Genomic DNA, 20,958 nt, shown 5'->3' with positions numbered 1-20,958 from the left:
TAAACAATCAACAGCAATTTTTTCCATATAAAAAGCGAAAGATCTAGATTCAGTTAGAAATATGCGAGTTGGTTGTCAATGCTTAATACTATTATATATTAGTTATATTAAATATAACTACTACCACTAACAGCTCATTACAACAACAAGCCGCCCGAGACCAGCACAGCAACGCCTGCTCCTCCCCATCCCGATCTATTCAAAGCCTCCCTCTTTACACCCTCCCAAGAAGTCCCCACTTCCCTAAAATCTATCCGTACATCCTCCGACCCAATTCGGGGACAACCTGCTTGTCACTTGACCATGTACGATTGGCCGACAAGGGCCATCGTTGGCAATCTGTCCTCCCTCATCCGCAGAACATGTTCTAGCCATCTACACCTTTCTCTCATTATAGCCCTGGAAAGCGGGATTGCACCACTTTTTCGTGCAGCTTACTGTTTAAGATAAAGTCAGTCAGCCGGGTACCCGAAACAATCCGTAGGCAATTATGTGGAAAATATCCAACAAATCCTCCTCCGTCTTCCGAAGCGCCCACACTTCAGAGCCATACTTGACCATTGTCATCACTGTAGCTTTCGCTTTCAATATTCTAATCTTGGTCCGAAGACTTATGTTCTTTTTCTTCCGAACCTTTTTCGGCTGTGAAAAAAACCCCTGGACCTTGGCAATTCCACTTTTAACATACTAATAATACTACCTAGGTAAATGAAGCTTTCCACTCTATCGATCTACTCGTTACCCAAGATCACCTCTTCCACTTCACCTATTCCTGGTCTTAGCGACTTAGTCTCCTTAACATAAAGTTTAACACCTATTCTTGCATCCTGAGCCCTTAAAACCTCTAAAAATCCATTCATTGTGCTAACATTTCCATCTAGGATGTCTAAATAGTCAGCGTAATCTAAGTCTAGGAGAGTTTCCTTCCCCAATTGATTCCGTGTTATCCCATTGCCCTTGCTCTGCTCCTTAGAGCGAAGTCCATCAAAATGATCCATATAAATGGGAGTAGGACGCAACCCTGCTTTACTCCACATTTAATACGAAAAAAGCTACTAACCTCATTTCCTACCTTAACCGCAGCAATGTTATTCTCACATATAGCACTAATCTCTTTAATGCATTTATCTGGTGTACCGCACAAGGATAGGACTTTTACTAAGCTCTTCTATCAGCTGAGTCAAACACTTGCTCATAATCCATAAAACTGAAGACTAAACGGGTTTGATGACTCAAGCACTTTTCAACTATTAACCTCAGAGGGAAACTTTGGTCGACGCATCCTCTTCCTTTCCCAAAACCACACCGCTCTTTTCTTAAGACTTTATGTACACATCTCTAAGTCTAAAAAGTATCGTCATACTAACCAATTTACTCCCTACAGAAACCAAGCTAGTACCTCTAAAATTAACACCACTCACTCTTATCACCTTTCGTAAAGAGGGGTTTAATAAGGTTTTTTTTTAGTCGCTAGGTACTTCTCCTTTTTCGAAAATTCGTATTCATAATCTTAAGTGAAGTTAGAGTATCTCTAACTTCAAACCACCACATTAAAAAAAAACTCTTCAAACACACTATCAGCACCTCGGGCCTTATAATTTTATAATCCTTTTAGTACTGTTACTAAATTTTCTTTGAGAAACAAATCTTCCTTCACATCCAAACTGTCATACATTTTTTCATTCTTCTCTATATCTTTTCCTGTAACTCTATCACGGTTTAGCACATTCTCAAAATGTTCTGCCCATCTCTCTTTAATTCTTTCCTTATGAAGAATTGGGGCAACATCCCTATTTTTCAGTATCTTTAAGTTTAGACTAGCCATTCCTTCTCAATTCATTAACATGGCAGTATAATATTTTTACTATTATGCCGTCTGACTGCATCTTCCAGATCTTCAGCAATTTTATTTATGGCCTGCACTTCACACCTCCTTATTTCTTATTTTAATGCTTTCCACTTTCTTTACACTCCCCTTATTTTCATGTGGTCTATCACTCGAATAATTCTTGTAAAAAATCCCTCCTCCCCTCTATTAAACATAAAGCCTTTTTCACTAATATTCTTAGCAGCGTTTCTAACTTTCTTCGCTAAGACACCATCAGCGACTTGACAAACTATCTTCTTAAGATTGTTCCATCTATCATCTACATAGTCAAATTTTATACTCTCAAGTTTAGTATTCAACTGTTTCTGGGAAGTTTCTCTCAAATTGTCATCTTGGAGTCTACCAACGGCATTGATTCCCGGAGGGTAGCTACACTTCCTAAATTTCGGCTTTAGATTAACCCTCTATAAATACTTAAGGGTGCATATATTATGCAGAAGAAAAGAGAGGAAATACCTAATCAATAATTCTTTTGCTTCTTTATTTGTTTTCGGTTGTATAGAAGGATCAGCACTTGTTTCCCATCACTCACATTCGTTATGTAAAATATAAGTTTACTTTTTTTTATTGTCATATCGCTTTTAAAAAATATTAAAATAACTCTTAGAAATATCGCGTTGCCAAATGTTTGACCTTTGCTTTCCTTTTAATAATTTTTGTACATTAATAATATGTTAAGATAAATATATACTATTCTAACCACGTACAAAGCAGAAAACTTTTATCATCTTGGAAACGTCAAAGATTCAAGATGGACGACCACACAAAATATCTTAAGTTCCAAGAACATCAAAATTAAAACATTTCCCTTCCCCAGTAGCCATATTCGGTCTATTTATACCTGAGAAGAAGGATTTCCTAAGAGTTTTCTTGTGGTCCTTTCAAAATTAAGGTGTTTTAGGGCAGTATTACATCTTCCTCAGTGTTGCCACTTGAAAATTGACAAACAAAGCTAATTATTTAAATTTCACAACGCTTTTTTGCGCAAAAACTCATACAATAGTTATATCTTCACGCCGTATACCTTCTAAACCTTCTTAAGCTGTTTTGTGTCATTTGTTTTTAGCTTATTTTTCAACCACACTTCTCTTTTTTAATTTTGCGCCGACTATAACCAAAACTGTATAAGGAGGTTTTTCCCGGGAAAAATTTAATTTCCGATGTTTCCTAATCTGTTACGATATACATACTGATGTAATTTTCCACTTACCCAATTCAGATAACCAGATTCTCCTTTTTCTGTAATGATTTGACGGTCAACAAAAAACGAAGAACATGAAGAACAAAAATATAAAACTAATTAAGAAACCAAGAGCAAGGATGATTTTCAGCCAGCGGAAAATAAAGCAGATATTTCGGCAAAGATCGCCGCTAAGATATCCTCAGCACTTAAAAAAAGAGGGAAGAAAAGAAAAGGTACACTAAAAAACAATTAAATCGTAGCCTAGATTTCTGTTTTTATACACAACCTGCCTTAGCTTTCCTTCCCTTTTTGGAAAACAGGATCAAATTTTGGTTCAGAAATCGGCGATATATAATACAACTACCCGTCAAAATTCCTTCAAATATTTCAATTGTCATTCTTGTCAGAGTTCTTAATCCAGGAAGACTGATTGTTTTTTGTACAATATCTGTAACAGGCGTGGGAAATTTTTCGAAGCGTGTTTGCAAAAACATAAATAAGGCTCTAGGAGGTTTAGAACGTTGGATTATATTTTTATTTTTATTTATTTATATATTTTAGCTAGAAACTTATTATATTTGTTATGAAGGCTCGTTATGACTTATTAAATTAAATGTTTTTTGGTTTGATTTTCCTTTCTCGTAAGACACGCTAGCGTCTCCGACCCCCCCACCCCCCCCCCAAAAAAAAACAAAATAAAGATTAAGAAAATCTTTTACAAAAAAACATTTTTCGTTAGTTTTAGAAGTATGGACACTAAATAATGTGATTGAATATAATTGACATCGGCTATTTCAGTGAATTAAATTTTATTTTAACCCAAAGCCATTTTTGAACGTTTTAGGCTTTTTTAAAACGTAAACATTAGCATTGTGAAATAAAACAAAGAACAAATTCATATCTTAGCAAAAGTTATCACTTTTAATTGTGATAAAGGTGATTTCTCTTGTTTGTTTTACTTCCTTTTTTTAAATCGCATTGTTTAATCAAAATCCACATCAATGCCAAAATAACTACGTGACTAAAGTGACTAACAATAACACTAACGTGACAATAACTGCTATTTTCGAGCAGAAACAAGAGACCACCTACCCCTCCTAAGAATGATGCAAATCCTAGAAAATACTTGATTAAAACTTTTAATTAATATGCTTAGGAGAACTATCTTGAAAAATTATGAATTACTCTTTTGAAACGTTTCAAATTCAGAAGTAGGCATCAGTTTAGCGTCCATACAGGAGGTAGTACCTGCTCCCTAGAGATGGTACATATCAGATGATTCAAATCGCAAACAAACTCGTTATTTAAATGAATAGGCGATTTTTGTTATCCGGGAATAAAACATTGACCTGGCTTATCAAGAACTAGCCAATGGGGAGTACGGTGATAGCCCCTCCGTATTTTTAAGCTAGGAACCATAGGATGAATACAGATATCGAAGAGAACAAAAAACGTTTAAGTTTTTTAAAAACCAGAGTTCCGTCCACAGAAAACATAAGACTTATAACTTGAGATGAAATCAAAATCTTAGGAGTCATTTTCAAAAGCTTTATGAGAACTATATTAAAAATGATGAACTACTTTCTTGAAACGTTCCAAACCCAGAAAAAAAGGTCTCAGTTTTGCGTTCATACCGGAGGTATGGACTATAATCTTAAGACTAATGTGCACAATCAGGTGCATTTTTCTCTCATTCACCATTAACCATAGCTCCTACCCATTTACCAACAATGAACATTTTGCCTACGGAAAGATTAAACGATTTCTGAGCATTTGTCCTTGAAAAACCCCAATCCTCTCGGATTTACCCAAATCATACCCATTTCTTTAATTATGAATGTTTCGTCCACAGGAAGCCTAAATCCTGCGATATTTAGCCAATCCTAGCTATTTAGTTAATTGTGTAGGTTTTGCATACGGAAGGCTATGTTTCAACAATTAACAGAAGTAACGCTTATAGCGTTGCCTACAGTAAAGACCATACAGCTCCAATGTTTTATTATTTTTTTTCCCCAGATGCACTTCATATGGAAGGGGTCGGCGTATAAAGTTCAAAGGGGGGCTCATTTGATTGGAAATCGAGAGTTTTAGTGTCCTTTTGAAGAGTCAAAAGTGATTAGAGGGCCCCCCAAACGCCCTTTTTTCCCAAATGCATCCGATAAGAATTTTGAGATAGGCATTTTGTTAAAAATAGTTCAATGGTCACATAACAAAAACTCCGGTGTCGACATAACCCCCAAGGGCCCGGGGGCAAGCGTTGTAAGTTATCACTGGGGGCATATATGGTTCTTATGGAAGGAATGCTCGTATAAACTTCAGAGAGTGCTCATTTGATTGGAAATTGAAAGTTCTTGTTTACTTTTTAAAAGTCCAAAGAGATAGGAGGGTAACCAGCCCCCCCCCCCCATGCTCTTTTTTCCAAATGCATCGGTTACAAATTTTTAAATAGCCATTTTGTTCAAGATAGTTCAAAGATCATACAACTAAACTCCAGTGTCGATACAACCCCCCAGGGCCCGGGGGAGGCGTTATAAGTTATGTCCTGGGGGCATATATGGTTCTTATGGAAGGGATGATAGTATAAACTTCAAAGAGGGCTCATTTGATTGGAAATTGATAGTTCTAATTCAATTTTTAAGAGTCAAAAGAGATCGGAGTGCACCTAGCCCCCCCCCCTCCACGCCCTTTTTTCCTCAAACCTATCCGATAAGAACTTTGAGATGGCCATTTAAAAAAAAACATTTCAAAACCATATAACAAAAACTCGGGGGTCAACACAGCCCCCCCCCCCCAGGGCGCGAAGGCAGGTGTTTTAAGTTATGCCTTGGGGGAATATATGGTTCTTATGGACGGGATGTTCGTAAAAACTTCAGAGAGGGCTCATTTGATTGGAAATTGAAAGTTCCATTTCACTTTTTGACAGTGAAAAGATACTGGACGGTAATTAGCCCCCAATTCGCCGTTTTTCCCAAACGTATCCGCTAATAGTTTTAAAATAGCTATATTACTAAAAATACTTCAAAAGTCAGGTAAAAAAATATTCGGTGTCGAGGCAACCCTCAAGGGCCCGAGCGAAAGTATTGTAAGCTATGTTCTGGGGGCATATATTTTTCTTATGAAATGGATGCTCGTATAAACTTCGGAGAGAGCTTATTTGATTGGAAATTGAAAGTTTTCGTTCACTTTTTAAGAGTCAAAAGAGATCGGAGGGCAGCTAGCCCCATCCCTACACGCCTTATTTTCCTCAAACCCATTCAATAAGAAGTTTGAGAGAGCCATTTTTCAATATGGTTCAAAGATCATATAACGAAAACTCTGGGGTCGACACAATCCTTCAGAGCATATATAGCTGTTATAAAAGGGATGCTCGTATAAACTTCAGAGAGGGCTCATTTGATTGGAAATTGAAAGTTCTAGTTTAGTTTTAAAGAATCAAAAGAGATCAGAGGGCAACTATCCCCCTCCCTCATGCCTTTTGTCCTCAAAATGCATCTGATAAAATTTTGATGTAGCCATTTTGTTAAAAATAGTTCAAAGGTCAGATAACAAAAACCCCGTTATGACACAACTCCCCAGGGCCCGGGGGCAGGTGTTTCAAATTCTTCCCCGAGTGCATGTATTGTTTTTACGGAAGGGATGTTCGTATGAACTTCAAAGAGGGCTCCTTTGCAAGTAAATTGAAAGTTCTGGTTCAATTTTTAAGAGTCAAAAGAGATCGGAGGGCAGCTAGCCTCACCCCACACCCTTTTTTCCGCAAATCCATTCGATACAGACTTTGAGATAAACATTTTTTAAATAGTTCAAAGATCAGATAACAAAAACTCCGGTGTCGACGCAACTTCCTAGAGCTTGGGGGACAGGCGCTGTAAGTTATGTCCTGGGGCCGTATATGGTTCTTATAAAAGGGATGCTCCCATAAACTTCAGAGAGGGCCTTCCACGCCTTTTTCTTCTGCAAACCCATCCGATAAAAACTTTGAGGTGACCATTTTGTTAAAAATAGTTTCAAACATCAGATATTAAAACTCGGGGTCGACACAACCCCTCAAGGCTGGAGGACAGACGTTGTGAGTTATGCCCCGGGTGAATATATGGTTCTTATAGAAGGGATGCTCGAATAAACTTCAGAGAGGGCTCAATTGATTGAAAATGGAAAGTTCTAGTTCATTTTAAAGAGTCAAATGAGATCAGAGGGCAATTAGCCCCCCCAGGCCCTTTTTCCTTAAATCCATCTGATAAAAGTTTTGAGATAGCCATCTTGTTAAAAATAGTTCAAACATGAGATAATAAAAACTCCGAGGTGGACGCAAACCCATTTTTTTACTTTTATATTGTTACTTTGATACTAGTTTTAATACTTAGATGAACATTTGATTTTGAAAAAAACAGTTTGATTTGGAAATAAGGTATTTTTAAAAATATCTAAAGAGCAAGCTCTTTGCAAAGAAAAAGGAACAAAAATTAATTAAAAAAACTTTCCAAAAAATAATTTTTTTAAAGAAAAGTAAAAGCCATTTTAATCTTTAGCTCAGCAGATACAAATACCTGTTAAAATTCAAACTCAAAACGACCAGAAATTACTATTAAAGAATAAACAAAACCCAAAACAAACAGAAATTAAATACACAATCATAGCAAAAAAAAACACACAACAAGTAATAAAATAAATGAATAAATAAATCTTAAAGTGAGTAATGCTTAAATTGAACATGCAAATCAAGCTTAAAACAAAAACAAATATTTTGCTATTGAAGAATAAACTAAACCCAAAACGAACAGAAATTAACTAAAGAATCAATGCAAACAAACATACAATAGATACTAATGTAAATGAATAAATAAATCTTAAAACGAGTGAAAATTAAATCGAATATGCAAATCAAGCTTGAAAAGAACAAAAATTACTACAAACAAGAGTTTGAGTATCGTCTCCTTCTCTCACTGTAAAAGTCTAAAATCTACTGCGTCATGGCGCTTTACAGAAAACCATATGTGTCTTGAACTGTCTTGGAAAGTATAAACAAAATCAAATTGAATATTTGATATATAATTATATTAATTGTTTAAAGATCCATCAGTTTAAGATTTTATTTCACTGTTATTTTATTTTCATTTTCAATGCTGTAAGAATCGGAAAAGAAAAAAATTGTAATATAATTCGTTTTCAGTTAAGACGCCAATGACGCAGTAGGCTTTAGGTTTTTGCAGTTAAGGAAGGGGACAATTTTAGGGGTCTTGAACAATTTTAGAAAGAACTAATTACTTGAACTGAATATTTGATATATAATGATATTAATTGCTGAAAATTCATCAGTTCAAAATTTTACTGTAATTTCAATGATTGTTTTCAATATTAAGTACAAAAAAATATTGGTGATACAATTCATTTTCAGTAAAGCGCCAATGACGCAACTTTTTTGCTATGATTGTTTATTTAATTTCTGTTCGTTTTGGGTTTCATTTATTCTTTAATAGTAATTCCTGGTGGTTTTGAGTTTGAATTTTAACAGGAATTTGTATATGCTGATCTTAACTTTAAAATGGCCTTTAATTTTCTTTGAAAAAATTCTTTTTTGGAAAGTCTTTTTTTTATCAATTAATTAAATTAAGTTTTTTTTTAATTTAGATAACAGTTATCATAAAAAAACTTACTTTTCCGGCTATATAAGGTTGAACAAAAACTCTAGATTCCCTTGCAGTCTTCTGCTTCATTTTTGTACTGATGTCTTCCATGGATTTATTTTCATCTTTGTGCATCGAGATAACATTTCGATCTAGGTCTTGTTTGATTGACGTTTTCTTCCAATCAAAGCTTTCTTGATGAGGTTCAGAATAGCATACATCATAACATTTTGAAATAATGGACAGGATTAATTTATTGTGAATTCCAAAATGTTCAAAGGGTATTAGATCTTTGGATCTTCGATCGAATTCTTCTTTTGATATCTGGAAATGAAAGAAACGTCCTTAAAGGATTATAAATCTAAGAAAGCAAAATTTCGAAATCAGAAATACTCTATTACAGGAAGTTTCCATAACATTTTGAATACTCATTAATAAATAAAGGTAGAAATTTTCGCAAAACGGCAATTCTCACATCTTTCATCAAGACCACAAAACCAAGAATATAGAGCTATTCAGCAAAAATACCGGCTCATTGGCTAAAAAAAACCGGCTTCATTGATTCTTCATCCCTCTACTTGCTCAGGCCCAAAGGTGCTTACCAATGGCGTTCCAGACCTTTGACACATGAAAATATAACCTTACATAGCATTCCTCCCCCCCACGATCGCTACGTTCGGTAGCTTGCGCGACCTACATACACACACTAGTTATCATGACATCACATTACTTGTTTATTAGGTTTCTCTTGTTTTGTTTTTTAGCTTTTATATCAGAATTGTATAACCTGTGTCAAGATTATGAAATTGCTCTTCATAAAATTCCAAAGTTTTACCTTGATTAGTTTAGCTACTAATTCAGTGTTATAGGTATTTTTACAGACCATAATAATAATAATAATAATAATGTATTATTAAAGCTTTTTTTTACAGCCATATACAAAACCAAAAGAAAAGAAAAAGGATAAATAAAATGAATACATACTAAAATCACTATCCTCTTAATCAACACTCATACCCTTCAATGCAAAATTCACCACACCTACTACCGTTTGTGGTGAATCCGAACTCAAAATCCCCCGAAGTAGCCAATCATTACCCTCTTTCAAAACCTCCCCCCTTATATGAGAAAGCCGCCGGCATCGCAGGAGGAAATGACCCAGCCCAAAATCATTCTCACCACATTTTAGACAAATACGCTTCGTTTCCGGACCTTCTCTATTTTTCCAAACTTCTTTTCCTTGTATTGGTAGACAATTGGTTCGAAGCTGAATCCACGTTTTCATATACTTACTAGGTAATCTCAGCTTCAAATATGTCTCCTGTCCATAAATCCGCTTTATATCTCTATACAAAGTAAGACTATTCGACATAACTAAAGCTGTCCACCAAAGTTGAATTTCCTGGTCGTGCAATCTTGCTTGGAATTCCTTTATGGAGTTTTCTTGGTCCAGTGGCCCCTGTCCTCCATTCCACGCGTCTGAAAAGCCTGTTTCCTGTAGTATTTTTCTGATCTGTGCTGTCCAAGTGATTTTACTTTTTTGGGTGAGAAGATCCTTATAAGCAGCAGAAATAAGTCTTTCCTTGGGTAAATTCAGGATTTTGAGCCAAAACTTGATCATCTATATCTTTCTTCGTATTTTTAAACTGTAGATGCCTAGGTCACCTTTCAATACTAGAGAGTGAGTTGTTTTATGTAGCCCATATGCATGCGTGTAGTATTGTAGTTGTAGAGTTTCTAATCCTTGGGCAGTCTGGTAGCCCCAAATTTCTGCTCCGTAATGCAGTATGGGTAAAACTTTTGTGATAAATATATGTTTATGAACTGCCATATTGTACTGCCTTTCCATGACGATAAAATAAAATAGGAATGACAGTTCAAATAGGAATAAATTCTTTGATTAAACAGTGAAGAAAACAATCAAAAAATACTTGACATTTCGATCACAAATACAGTGACCATCATCAGCAGATATACTGCTGATGACAGTCACTGTATGTGTGATTGAAATATCCAATATTTTTGTTTGATTTTATTTATTTTATTCAGTGTTTTATTTATTATTTTACTGGTTTTATTTGTGATTATACATGCAGAGAAAATTTACATGTATATTGATCAATTAAATTCTGGTCTCAATGAAAGAAAATTAGCATTTGAAACTAAAGCAAGGGGTCTTCGTTTTGTTGCAGAAGGCTTGACAGCTACTTTTTCCAAAAAGTTGTTTGTGTTAGGTTATCTGATTCTTTCTTTTCTATTCATTTTCATTTGTTATCTTTTCCATCTAAATTGCTTTTCTTTTAATTTAATGTAGCTTGAATAGTTGGAGATTAGGATGTTTTCAAGAATTTACAAAATATGTTAATATAAATTATTGTGAATTGCTTCAGCCCCTAGCAATTTTAATGGGAAACAGTTCACTGGCTCTACATCTGTCTGTAAAAATGCATTTAAGGACGTTAAAGACTCATAAATAATACTTTCTAATTTGTAACATTACAAAAATTTGGTGTTTATTCACCCTTGAGGGTTAATAGCAGCTGTTTAGAAAAATATTTTTCTGAAAATAAAAAAAAAAAAAAAAAAAAAATTCTTTTCTCTTAAGGTATATGGCCCTCTGGAACAGGCAATTTTCTGAAAAACTTGCAGCTGTAACTTATACCAAAAGAGAAAATAAGAGAAGGGCATGAACTTGTTTGTAAAATAGGAAGCTGGTAATACTTCAACGTATTTTAATCTAAAAAACCTGTACGCCAATTTTCTAAATTTTAATTTGGTAGATGGATACAACTAAGCCTTAGTTATAGAACTCTATTATTATATTAAAACTCAGTGTTTTTATCCTGGCTCTTTTTTCCTGTTTCTGATTTTCCCGAAAAGCTTAATAAACAACACAAATGAGTTATAAGGAGTTATTCCAGCGATTTAAATATGTTTCGTTTTCCTTATGCTGTGCTGATGCTTAGGACTGAAGTAGGACTCAATTAAATTTTAAGTTAAGTTAGAGAATTCAATTTTAAAACTACAAATCATTTACGTCATTCTTTTTTAAATAAAACACAGAAAGGGAATGACCATTTCCTTTTTTATTTCCCTTTTTTATTTTCTCTCTTTTTTATTTCAGGAAAACACAACTAAATAGTTTCTTAGACAATAATGCCCTTCCATTTAAAACTGAAAGGAAAATATGTAAAAAACGGGTAAAAGTTTTAAATAAAATAGTTTCACCCAAACAGAAAAAACTAGCTTAAACAAAACAAATGAAAAACGAAAGGAAAATCCTATATGAGCTAGTGTTTTTTCTGTTGATAAAAGACTTGAAGAGGCAAATCTGAAAAAACCGGAATTTAATTATTTCTGTGTAAATAAGTTTTCATTTTATTCTCACAGTGTTATTAAAACATTTTACCCGTCTTTATATATTTTTCGTTTCAATTGTATCTAGAAAACCCAAATCTTTTAAGCAGCATACATGTACGTGGTAGGAGACAATTTACAAAAGCATTTGCATTTTCCATTTACATAGCCAATTTTTTATTCTTATGCAAAGTTGCATCCAATCAACCCCCCCCCCCCAAAAAAAAATCTGCAACACATGCGTGACAGAGAATTTACACAAGAAAACCTTCTTCCCCGTGAAAGAGGGCTCCGGGATGAGGCATAGTATTGCTATTTTTTTTAAAATTGAAAGATTCAGGGTTTCTTTGCATGATATATTAGTTGTGTTATTTGAAGTTTCTTGAAAAACAATGCAGTTAATCTGCCCAGTTTATTGGGGCCGGTAACTGCCCCCCCCACCTATAAGCCTGGATTGTACCATTCTGAGTCAATTATTCAAATTTTATTTTTATATTAATATTCTTTTTTAGACTATAACTAAGAGCACAGATTTTATCTTCATTTGAGTGTAGTTTTCACTTTAAATTTTCGTTAATATATTACGCAAAAAAGCCCACAGAGCCGGCAAGATTAAATAAAAACTTCTACTATGCCTCAACTCGGGTCCCTATTTTTAGTCCTTCTTCCCCCCAGATCTCGGCGGAACTCTATCCTAATCTACTGGGAACTTCACTCTTTGCCATCTCCTATGGAGTTCTAATTTTGTTTGAGCCCAGATAGTTGGCCAAAAAGCACAATCTTTGTCAATCTGTCATCCTTTATCCTTAAACGTGGTCTAACCACCTACGCTTTCCTTTCATGAAAACACTAAATAGTGAAATAGAACCGCACTTTTCCTAGAGCTTATTGTGTGATATACGGTCAGTCAAACGATTATCTAGCACATTTCTTCTATAATTCCTATGACTAATATTTTAAAGACCATCCTTGAACATTTTACATTAAGAAAAAAAAACACTTAGTGAAAGTTTTAATCTCTTAATATGGGCTATATTCGTTTTGTCTTAACTTTTAGAGGTCTTTTTTATTTTAAATTGCATTCCACGGACTTTTTCGCATATTCTTCCGTTTTGCTGGTATTTTTCATAATGAACAGACACACACATAGCATTCATCTTGTTATGCTTATCTGTAGAAAGATTGAACCAGGATTGAGTACCCGTGAAACAGCTTTGTTTGAAATATCTGGGACAATGCCCATTACTCTCCGATCCCATGACAAGCATTCATTTAATTCGTTCAAATCAGGACTCAATATATTCAAAAAGGGACTTGAGACCAATAATAATTGCCTTTTTGCATTCCTTGTATGCTACAAGCTATGTTTTGAATAAAAGGGTAGAGGATGCAGCACCAGACCTTATAGTCCAAACCAGCGTTGCCAATTCCTGTTTGATGGCAGTGGGGTGTAGTCAGGAACTGCACTGGGATGCTGATTGAAAGGTACAAACCACCAGAGAATATTTTAGAGCAAACTGTATACTCACTTTGAGCGAAAACCATTGTTTCAAATTGGATAGATACCTAAAAAGAAAATAAATTATACATTGACTGTCTGTACCCTATAGAATGTACACTAGAAACTTTGTCTTCAGTATTTCAGCAAAAATATCTCGGCCAAAGAAGATGTGTCTTTTTCATGTTAATTTCACAGGGAGAAATATAATAGGGTCCTTTGGAGAATGCATACCCGCTCTTTAGGAGGCACAGATGGCTCTTTTAAAACTTCCAACGGCAAAACCCTTAGGCTAAACAGAATATATTTGGAGTCTGCAAAAAAAAATCATCTTATCAAACATGTTTATTTTTTTAACTTTTCCCAGGATAACCTTCCAAAAAGATTCTAGGAAAGGACCACCCTTTTTTATGGACTACAAATATTCAATATTTTAGGGAGATTGACACTAATTTGGAGCTGGTCTCTATTACCGTGTAGCAGGGGGATGTATGCTCTCTAAGAGTTGGATCATGACATTTCTCCTGAGACAGAATAACATTCATATAACTCCTTTTGTTTTGCATAAATTGTCCTTGAGATACAATGAACACACAGAAGGCTAATTACTTTCCAATAATGAAATTTGATAAATGTTAATTTTTTTCAATTGTGAATCTTTTACCAAAATTATTTGGAAGCTAATGCTTCAGTCAAGATGTTATTCCTATATTTTAGACAAAAAAAAACCTGAAATTGTGGTTTGATAAACATATATTTTCAAACGAAAACATTCAAACACCTTTCAGGAAAGTCAAAAATACATTATCAAAAACACAAATCAAATGACTAGTTTTTCTTTACACCTCCTTCTTTCCAGTTGCTGGTATTATTGTTGCCATTAAAATGACAAAACAGAACTTATTACCTACTCTTTTACTTTCTTTAAAACTAAATAGAAATTTATTCATTCATTCAATTTTCATTTGTCATCCAAACTTCCTCCCAAAATTTTAAACACTTATTATTTATAGCCAGAAAAAAAGTTAAGAGCTTTTATGATACAGTCTAAAATAAAATTAATAGTTATTTTTGGGGTTTTGTTTATTACCATTCTCGTCCAACATCCATGTTTTACATGACTTGCTTGATGGCCAATCTTTTAAACACATTTTTAAACTATTAAGAGAGTTGCTGTGTTAGAAAGGTTAGAATTTATTGACACATCATTTAATCCCATGTGAAACATCATCCCATGTGAAAAGGGGATTTTCTTTGTTGCTCAAGACGGGAGACTGTAATTCTCCTAAATAGGGTTTTTAGCTATAGTGATTCAAATGGTGCACTTTTCATTTTTGTGCAGTTTTCATGCTATTTTATGCGGTTTCAGGCTACTGTCAAAATTCCCATAATTTCTTTTCAGAATGAACTTTTATCTTTCGGATTAGCCAGAAATAATATTTACGATCCTTAGATCCACTTCAGATGACATTGCTTTGGTACGTGACAGTTTTTTTTTAAACACTTTTAAAATTTTTCATTTCTATGGGCTAAAGTTTGTTCTTTATTAATGCCTATGGGAGCAAAAATGACAGCAATAAAGTTGGGAGATTAAACAAATGTGATACTGCCCTGAACACTAAAACATTTTGAAACTACAAGGAGAAAAATCATAATTTTTGCCTGTGAGTAGACCTAATATGGACCAATGGGGCAAAAATGTTTAACCTTGATGTCCCTGGTGCTTTATTAATTGATATTTAGTAGAAGAATTTTTTTTCAGGAATAAGATGAGCACCTTCTATTTTGTATATCAACAGTGGGAATACAGGAGTAAAAAAGTTAAGATTTATTACAGGGCAGAAGCATGGGCACCCATATGGGGGCTTCTGCCCTCCTGGATGAATAATGCTGCCTTATATTTTTGTTTTGAGATTTCTATTATACACCATTAGAAGTGCCGATTAGACCAGCTAAGCCCCCCTCCCTAAAATTCAGCTTATGGGCGCCAATGGGCAGAAATCAGAAAGGGGAAAAAAATTTACCATTAGATTATCTGTGCAATAATATTTCTTAAAACAACAATTATGGTCATCACAATTGTAACCCAGCCTAAACCTAATGGGGCAAGATGCAACACTAGGCTTCATACAAAAGATTGCTGTTTTTTTTTTCAAATTAGCATTACTTGGCATTATGAACCAACTGATGATGAGAAACTGACAAAAAGGATTAGGCAAACCCAAAAAATTAGCCATTTTATGTAGGAGGAGCTTGGAATAGTATGAGCAGTTCAATGTCTGTGAAAGAACCTTCATTTAAACATCGAGCATTCAAAGAAATTTTTTACCCAAGTAAATTCGCTCTAAGTTACATATGCATTGATTCATTTTTCAGAAGACTAACCCACATGATTTCCACCAGAGAGGTTAACACCAACTCTGTAGGTTTATTTTCTTCTTCTTTTTTTTTAATCTGTGTAGTTAGTTCTGAGTGTACCATTGTTGTGAGAGTACCTAGTTTTCTTGTGAGTGAATGTACTACTACTGCTACTACTACCACTACTTTCTACTATATAACTATAGTACTTCTACTACAACAATGTACAATTAGTATAAAAAAGACTACAGCACTGGATTTTATAGTCCCCATTGGTGGTGCAGATCTCTATTTCATGGCCCTTCAGCCAGGAAGTGTGATGGGGATTTGACGACCAGCCATCCTGTTCTTTCACACACCCTTCCTATTTACCTTCCTCAGATTTCTCCAGGTATCCATTTAGAGCTGGGTTGACTTTGGCTGAGCTTATAAAATCCCATCACTGACTCCCATTCCAATTATCCAGATATGCATGCTCCTACTCCATGCCAACCTATTCAAAGCCTTCCTATTTACACCTTCCCAGGAAGTTCCCATTTCCCTTAAATCTTTCCTTACAACTTCTTCCCATCCCAACTGAAGACAACGTGCCATCTGCTTAGCCCTAGACGGTTGGCCAAAAGAGACAATCTTTGGCAATCTTGTCATCTTTCATATACAGAACATGCCCAAACCACCTCAACCTTTCTCTCATTATAGCCCTATAAAGCAGGATTGAACCACACTTTTTGTAAAGCCTAGCGTCTGAAATAGTGTCAGTCAGTCAGGTACCCAAAATAATCTGTAGGAAATTTCTCTGGAAAACATCTAGCAAGTCTTCCTCTATTTTTTGGAGATCCCATGCTTTTGAACCATATTTAACCACTGTGATCAGTATAGCTTCCAATATTCCCATTTTGGTCTGCAGACTTATCTTCATATGCTTCCTAACTTTTTTCAACTGTGAAAAAATCCCTTGAGCCTTGGCTATTCTACTTTTAGCATCTTCACTGCACCCACAATCTTTTACTAATAATACTACCAAGGAAAGTGAAGCTGTCCATTTGATCTATCTTTTCATTACCCAATGTCACCTTTTACACTTAATCTTCTTAAAATTAATTTTCAAACCTAGTCTAGCACCCTGAACTTGCAAAACCACTAAAAGTTTATTCATTTTGCTTACATTTTCATCTAGGATGCTTAAATCATCAGCTAAATCTAAGTCCAGGAAGGTTTTACTTCCCTATTTGATTCCATGCTCTCCCATTGCCTTTCCTGTGCTCCCTAAGGCAAAGTCCATCAAAATGATCCACATAAATGGGGATCGACCACAACCCTGCTTAACTCCTGATTTAACACAAAACCAGCTATTAACCTCATTTCTTACCTTAACTACAGCAGAATTATTCTTGTATGTAGCACTAATCACTTCAATATATTTGTCTGGTATACTATACAAGGATAACCCCTTCACTAAACCTCTTCTATCAGCTGAATCAAATATTTGCTCATAATTTATAAAACTGAGGACTAAAGGTGTTTGATGACTCAGGCCCTTCTCAATTATTAACCTAAGAGTAACACACAAATAAAAGAGTATAACTGGAACAAAAAGTGAAATTATGCATAGCAAAGAATATTAGCATTACAGTACCTATTATGGCACTAAGCTATTTTTGTATCAAAATACTTTAACTAATACTTAGGACATTCCAAAGTATTAGTACTTGGGACATGTCCCACATACCAAGAATACAGAATATAAAACCAAATCTTCAATTCATATGTGTCTAAGTTTTGACAACAAACCGTGTCAGCTCTCAGGAACACATTTCCCTCAGTCCTTATTTCCTCAAGAAAAAATAACCCCCAGAATTACCATGGGAGCCCCCATTGGAATCTCTGATTGTCCTTTTCAAGCTGCACTATAGCAGAGCAAGTTTGAGCTGGATAATGAATAACCCGGGCATAAGACCCCTCAGTTCCTTGGGACAACATAGGCTAACCACTCAGTTTTACTCCAAGCAGCATTATGTTGGGGTTCCATGCTACTAGGATTCTGAGATTCAGCAGTGACATATTCACAGATGACAAATATGCACTGCCTTCTATGACAGATAGGCAAACACCTAAAACTGGGACTAGACATAGAGCCACAGAGCAACCCTTGGACTCTGATGCATAAGTTGGTAACCATTTAGCCTCTCTGGATGTTAAACACCCCTCAAACTCCCAAAGGAGGGTAAACAATGGATTCTTCCATGCTGTATTGCCAATTACTAACCTGGACTTGCAGCAGGGCCATGCCTTTTCTACCTCACCTGGCATCTAAAATTCAGATATTTTGTGAGAATTTATTTGAGCATAAGCTTTCCAGACTCACAGTTTTGCAGTCAGCCTTAGACCATTTTTGGAAGCTGAACCAAGAAAATCTATTTGTTGAGGTAAATTCCGGTTAAGATCAATTCCTGACTGAGAAGATAAGTAGTTTAATATAGGAGCTATAATGTATGACAAGGTTGAAGTAATGGAGAAATAAATTGTTGGATAAATTGGAGATATATATATATATATATATATATATATATATATATATATATATATATATATATATATATATATATATATATATATATAGCCTGTGTTTAAAATTGACAGCATTGTATACAGTTAAAATATTAAAGTTGGCCTAATTAAAAAGGACACATGCCCCCCTTCACTCTGATTGATACTACTGATCCTACTTAGGCTATTTTAAATGCACTGATAGTCAACAGTAGGACATTATGACAGACCCACACTTTGAACTTCAGCACACTCTTAAAAAGTACTAGGTTACCTAATCTTGAACACATGATCTTAAAGTTAGGGCAAAGCATCTCTGTCAGAGACTAATTGAATCACAAAAAGTGATGTGCAACAGAATAGATATATTTTAACAGGAAATGTTATAAGAATAACTATTGTCTAAGCTTAGATATTGCAGAAAATGTAATTTTGTATTTTTCATATAATTTAGCTAAGAAGAAAGTGAATACATCATTTGACATATTTTTCAATACTCTTCTCAAATTTAACAATGATTTATGGGTTCCCTCTGTGGGACTTTAAAATGGGACTTATTACCTTGTCCACAGTTTTAGACTCTAATGTAAGGTTAGAAATTTAGTAAAAATTTCACATTTCAATTACTGAAATTATTATTTTAAAGTTATATATTCCAAAGGCAGTGATTCATTCCAAATGGAAAAAAATCTAATTCAATAAGCATTTGAATTTATAAATTTTATTTTCAAATTCCAAACATTTTCCTGATATCTGTATTTAACTGTATGTTTTTTGTGCAATATACTTTACTATAACTTAGTACCAATAGCAAACAGAAGAACTGAACAAAAATAGCCCATTGCCTCCCTTCTTTAAAGATGATAGAAAAGAGGCTAAATTACACAATGCTTTAACTGAGAAACTTATGAATATAAAAAAATTAAAACTTGAAAAAAAAAATATAAACCAAAAAAACTAAACAATCAACACTGATACAATTGTTTTCAAAATTTTGAAGACTTTTTAAAATACATTCATGTATAACCTTCCTAAAAAGACATGATTCATTTCCATGAATTTAATAAACAACATTTATATTTTCCTATGTCTTCTTCTGTTTGTTTCTCATCATTTTTTTTAGAAGTAGAGCAATGTGTATATTCTTTGCTTACATTTTTCTATTTGCTATCATTAGGTTACTGCTAAGTTTATGTTCACAAAACACACCATTTTCTATAGACATCAATTAACATCTGACTTTTAAAAAAAACCATCTATACAATCAAATTTTTGTTGAATAAAATTGTTAGAAATCAGTGCCTATGGAATATAGCCTATTACTTCTAAATATTTTTTATGACCACTTTTTAAACCCACTTCTAGTGATAGTCAGTTTTTGTGTGATGACAAAAATAAGTTAGTCCAGGTGTGAATCCAGGGGGGTCCTGGGCCCCCAAGATATTTCTTACTTCTTAATTTATTTTTGTTAAATAACTTGTCAATTTTGTCAATTATTGGGGATAAGCTTTATACCAATGGACTATTCAGGAAACTAAGAAATAAAATTACCTCTACAGTCAGAATTGCATCCTGAATCCAAATTTAACATGCATTTGCATTAGAGATGAACTTTACCTCTACACCTATATATACCAATTCAGGGTATATATTTGCACATTAGGGAGGTAGGGGTAAACTTCAAACTTACCTCTTCAGTTAGAATTGCATCCTGAATCTAAATTTAACATTTATTTGCATGAAGATGAACTTTAATCCCCCCCCCCCCAATGTACAAATACATACCCTGCACTGGCATATATAGGGGTGAGGCAGAGTTCATTTTCTGACTGTAGAGGTATGAAAATAAAACTTTCAGGGATGGATCTGCAGGCTAAACCACATCCTGGGAAGGTATTTTGATGTACCTAACTCTACTTCTTCTCTCTCAAGAGGCTCCTGACCTTTGATGATGTTTAAAAATCTGTGTGATATAAAAGTGAAAACTTGCAAAATAGATCTTCTGCTTAAATGAAGTACAAGAAAATTGTTTTCAGCTTCACAACTTTGCTCAATATATAAATATATATAATAAATTTTGAAAAAAACAACACTGATATGGCTTAAAATTCTTCTCAAACAATAGGACTTGCATTTTCAGAGCTGAAGCCAGAGAAAAAGAAACTGATAACCAAAAATTAAGGTAAAATATTGTTTTCTCAAAATTTCAATAGGTATAGGTATGTCATGTAGGCAAATTTCTGGACCCTCTAGAGGGAGAAAGAGTGAAGGTAGGTAGCCTACTTCAAAAGGTAAATTTTTGGCAGTTCATATTATTGACTTACAAATAAACTGAACATACTACTTGATACCTTTTTTGGTAAATATTTACCAAATCATATTATTGACTTATGAACAAAGTGAATATACCATTCAATGCCTTTTTTATGCTCTTTCCAAATATAATAACCACTTGTATTGGAAATTCAAATCTAAGCTATTTTTGAGCTCTTGAAAATGACAAAAA

The 20,958-nt window shown here is 34.3% G+C and overlaps 1 protein-coding gene across 2 annotated transcripts in view; it reads right to left on the bottom strand.

The window, feature by feature from the left end:
* The window catches only part of LOC148955074 (transcriptional adapter 1-like), a 46,767-nt gene that overhangs the window by 23,555 nt on the left and 2,254 nt on the right, over positions 1 to 20,958 (bottom strand). Inside the window, exons 2-4 of one of the 2 annotated variants that reach the window (XM_089108048.1) lie at positions 18,172 to 18,359; positions 13,579 to 13,615; positions 8,723 to 9,016 (exon numbers count right to left, since the gene is read on the bottom strand). In XM_089108048.1, the coding sequence (XP_088964174.1) occupies positions 8,723 to 9,016; positions 13,579 to 13,615; positions 18,172 to 18,215 (375 nt within the window). In that variant the 5' untranslated portion in view covers positions 18,216 to 18,359. The remainder of the gene's footprint in view (positions 1 to 8,722; positions 9,017 to 13,578; positions 13,616 to 18,171; positions 18,360 to 20,958) is intronic. The other variant, XM_089108047.1, reaches the window with a different exon arrangement.

This window comes from Artemia sp. Qi Xiang Cuo, chromosome 2 (genome assembly GCF_049724085.1).
Source record: "Artemia sp. Qi Xiang Cuo chromosome 2, ASM4972408v1, whole genome shotgun sequence".
NCBI classification, from domain to species: domain Eukaryota; kingdom Metazoa; phylum Arthropoda; class Branchiopoda; order Anostraca; family Artemiidae; genus Artemia; species Artemia sp. Qi Xiang Cuo.
Note: the sequence above shows the minus strand (reverse complement) of the source record. Positions and strands in the feature narration are given on the sequence as shown.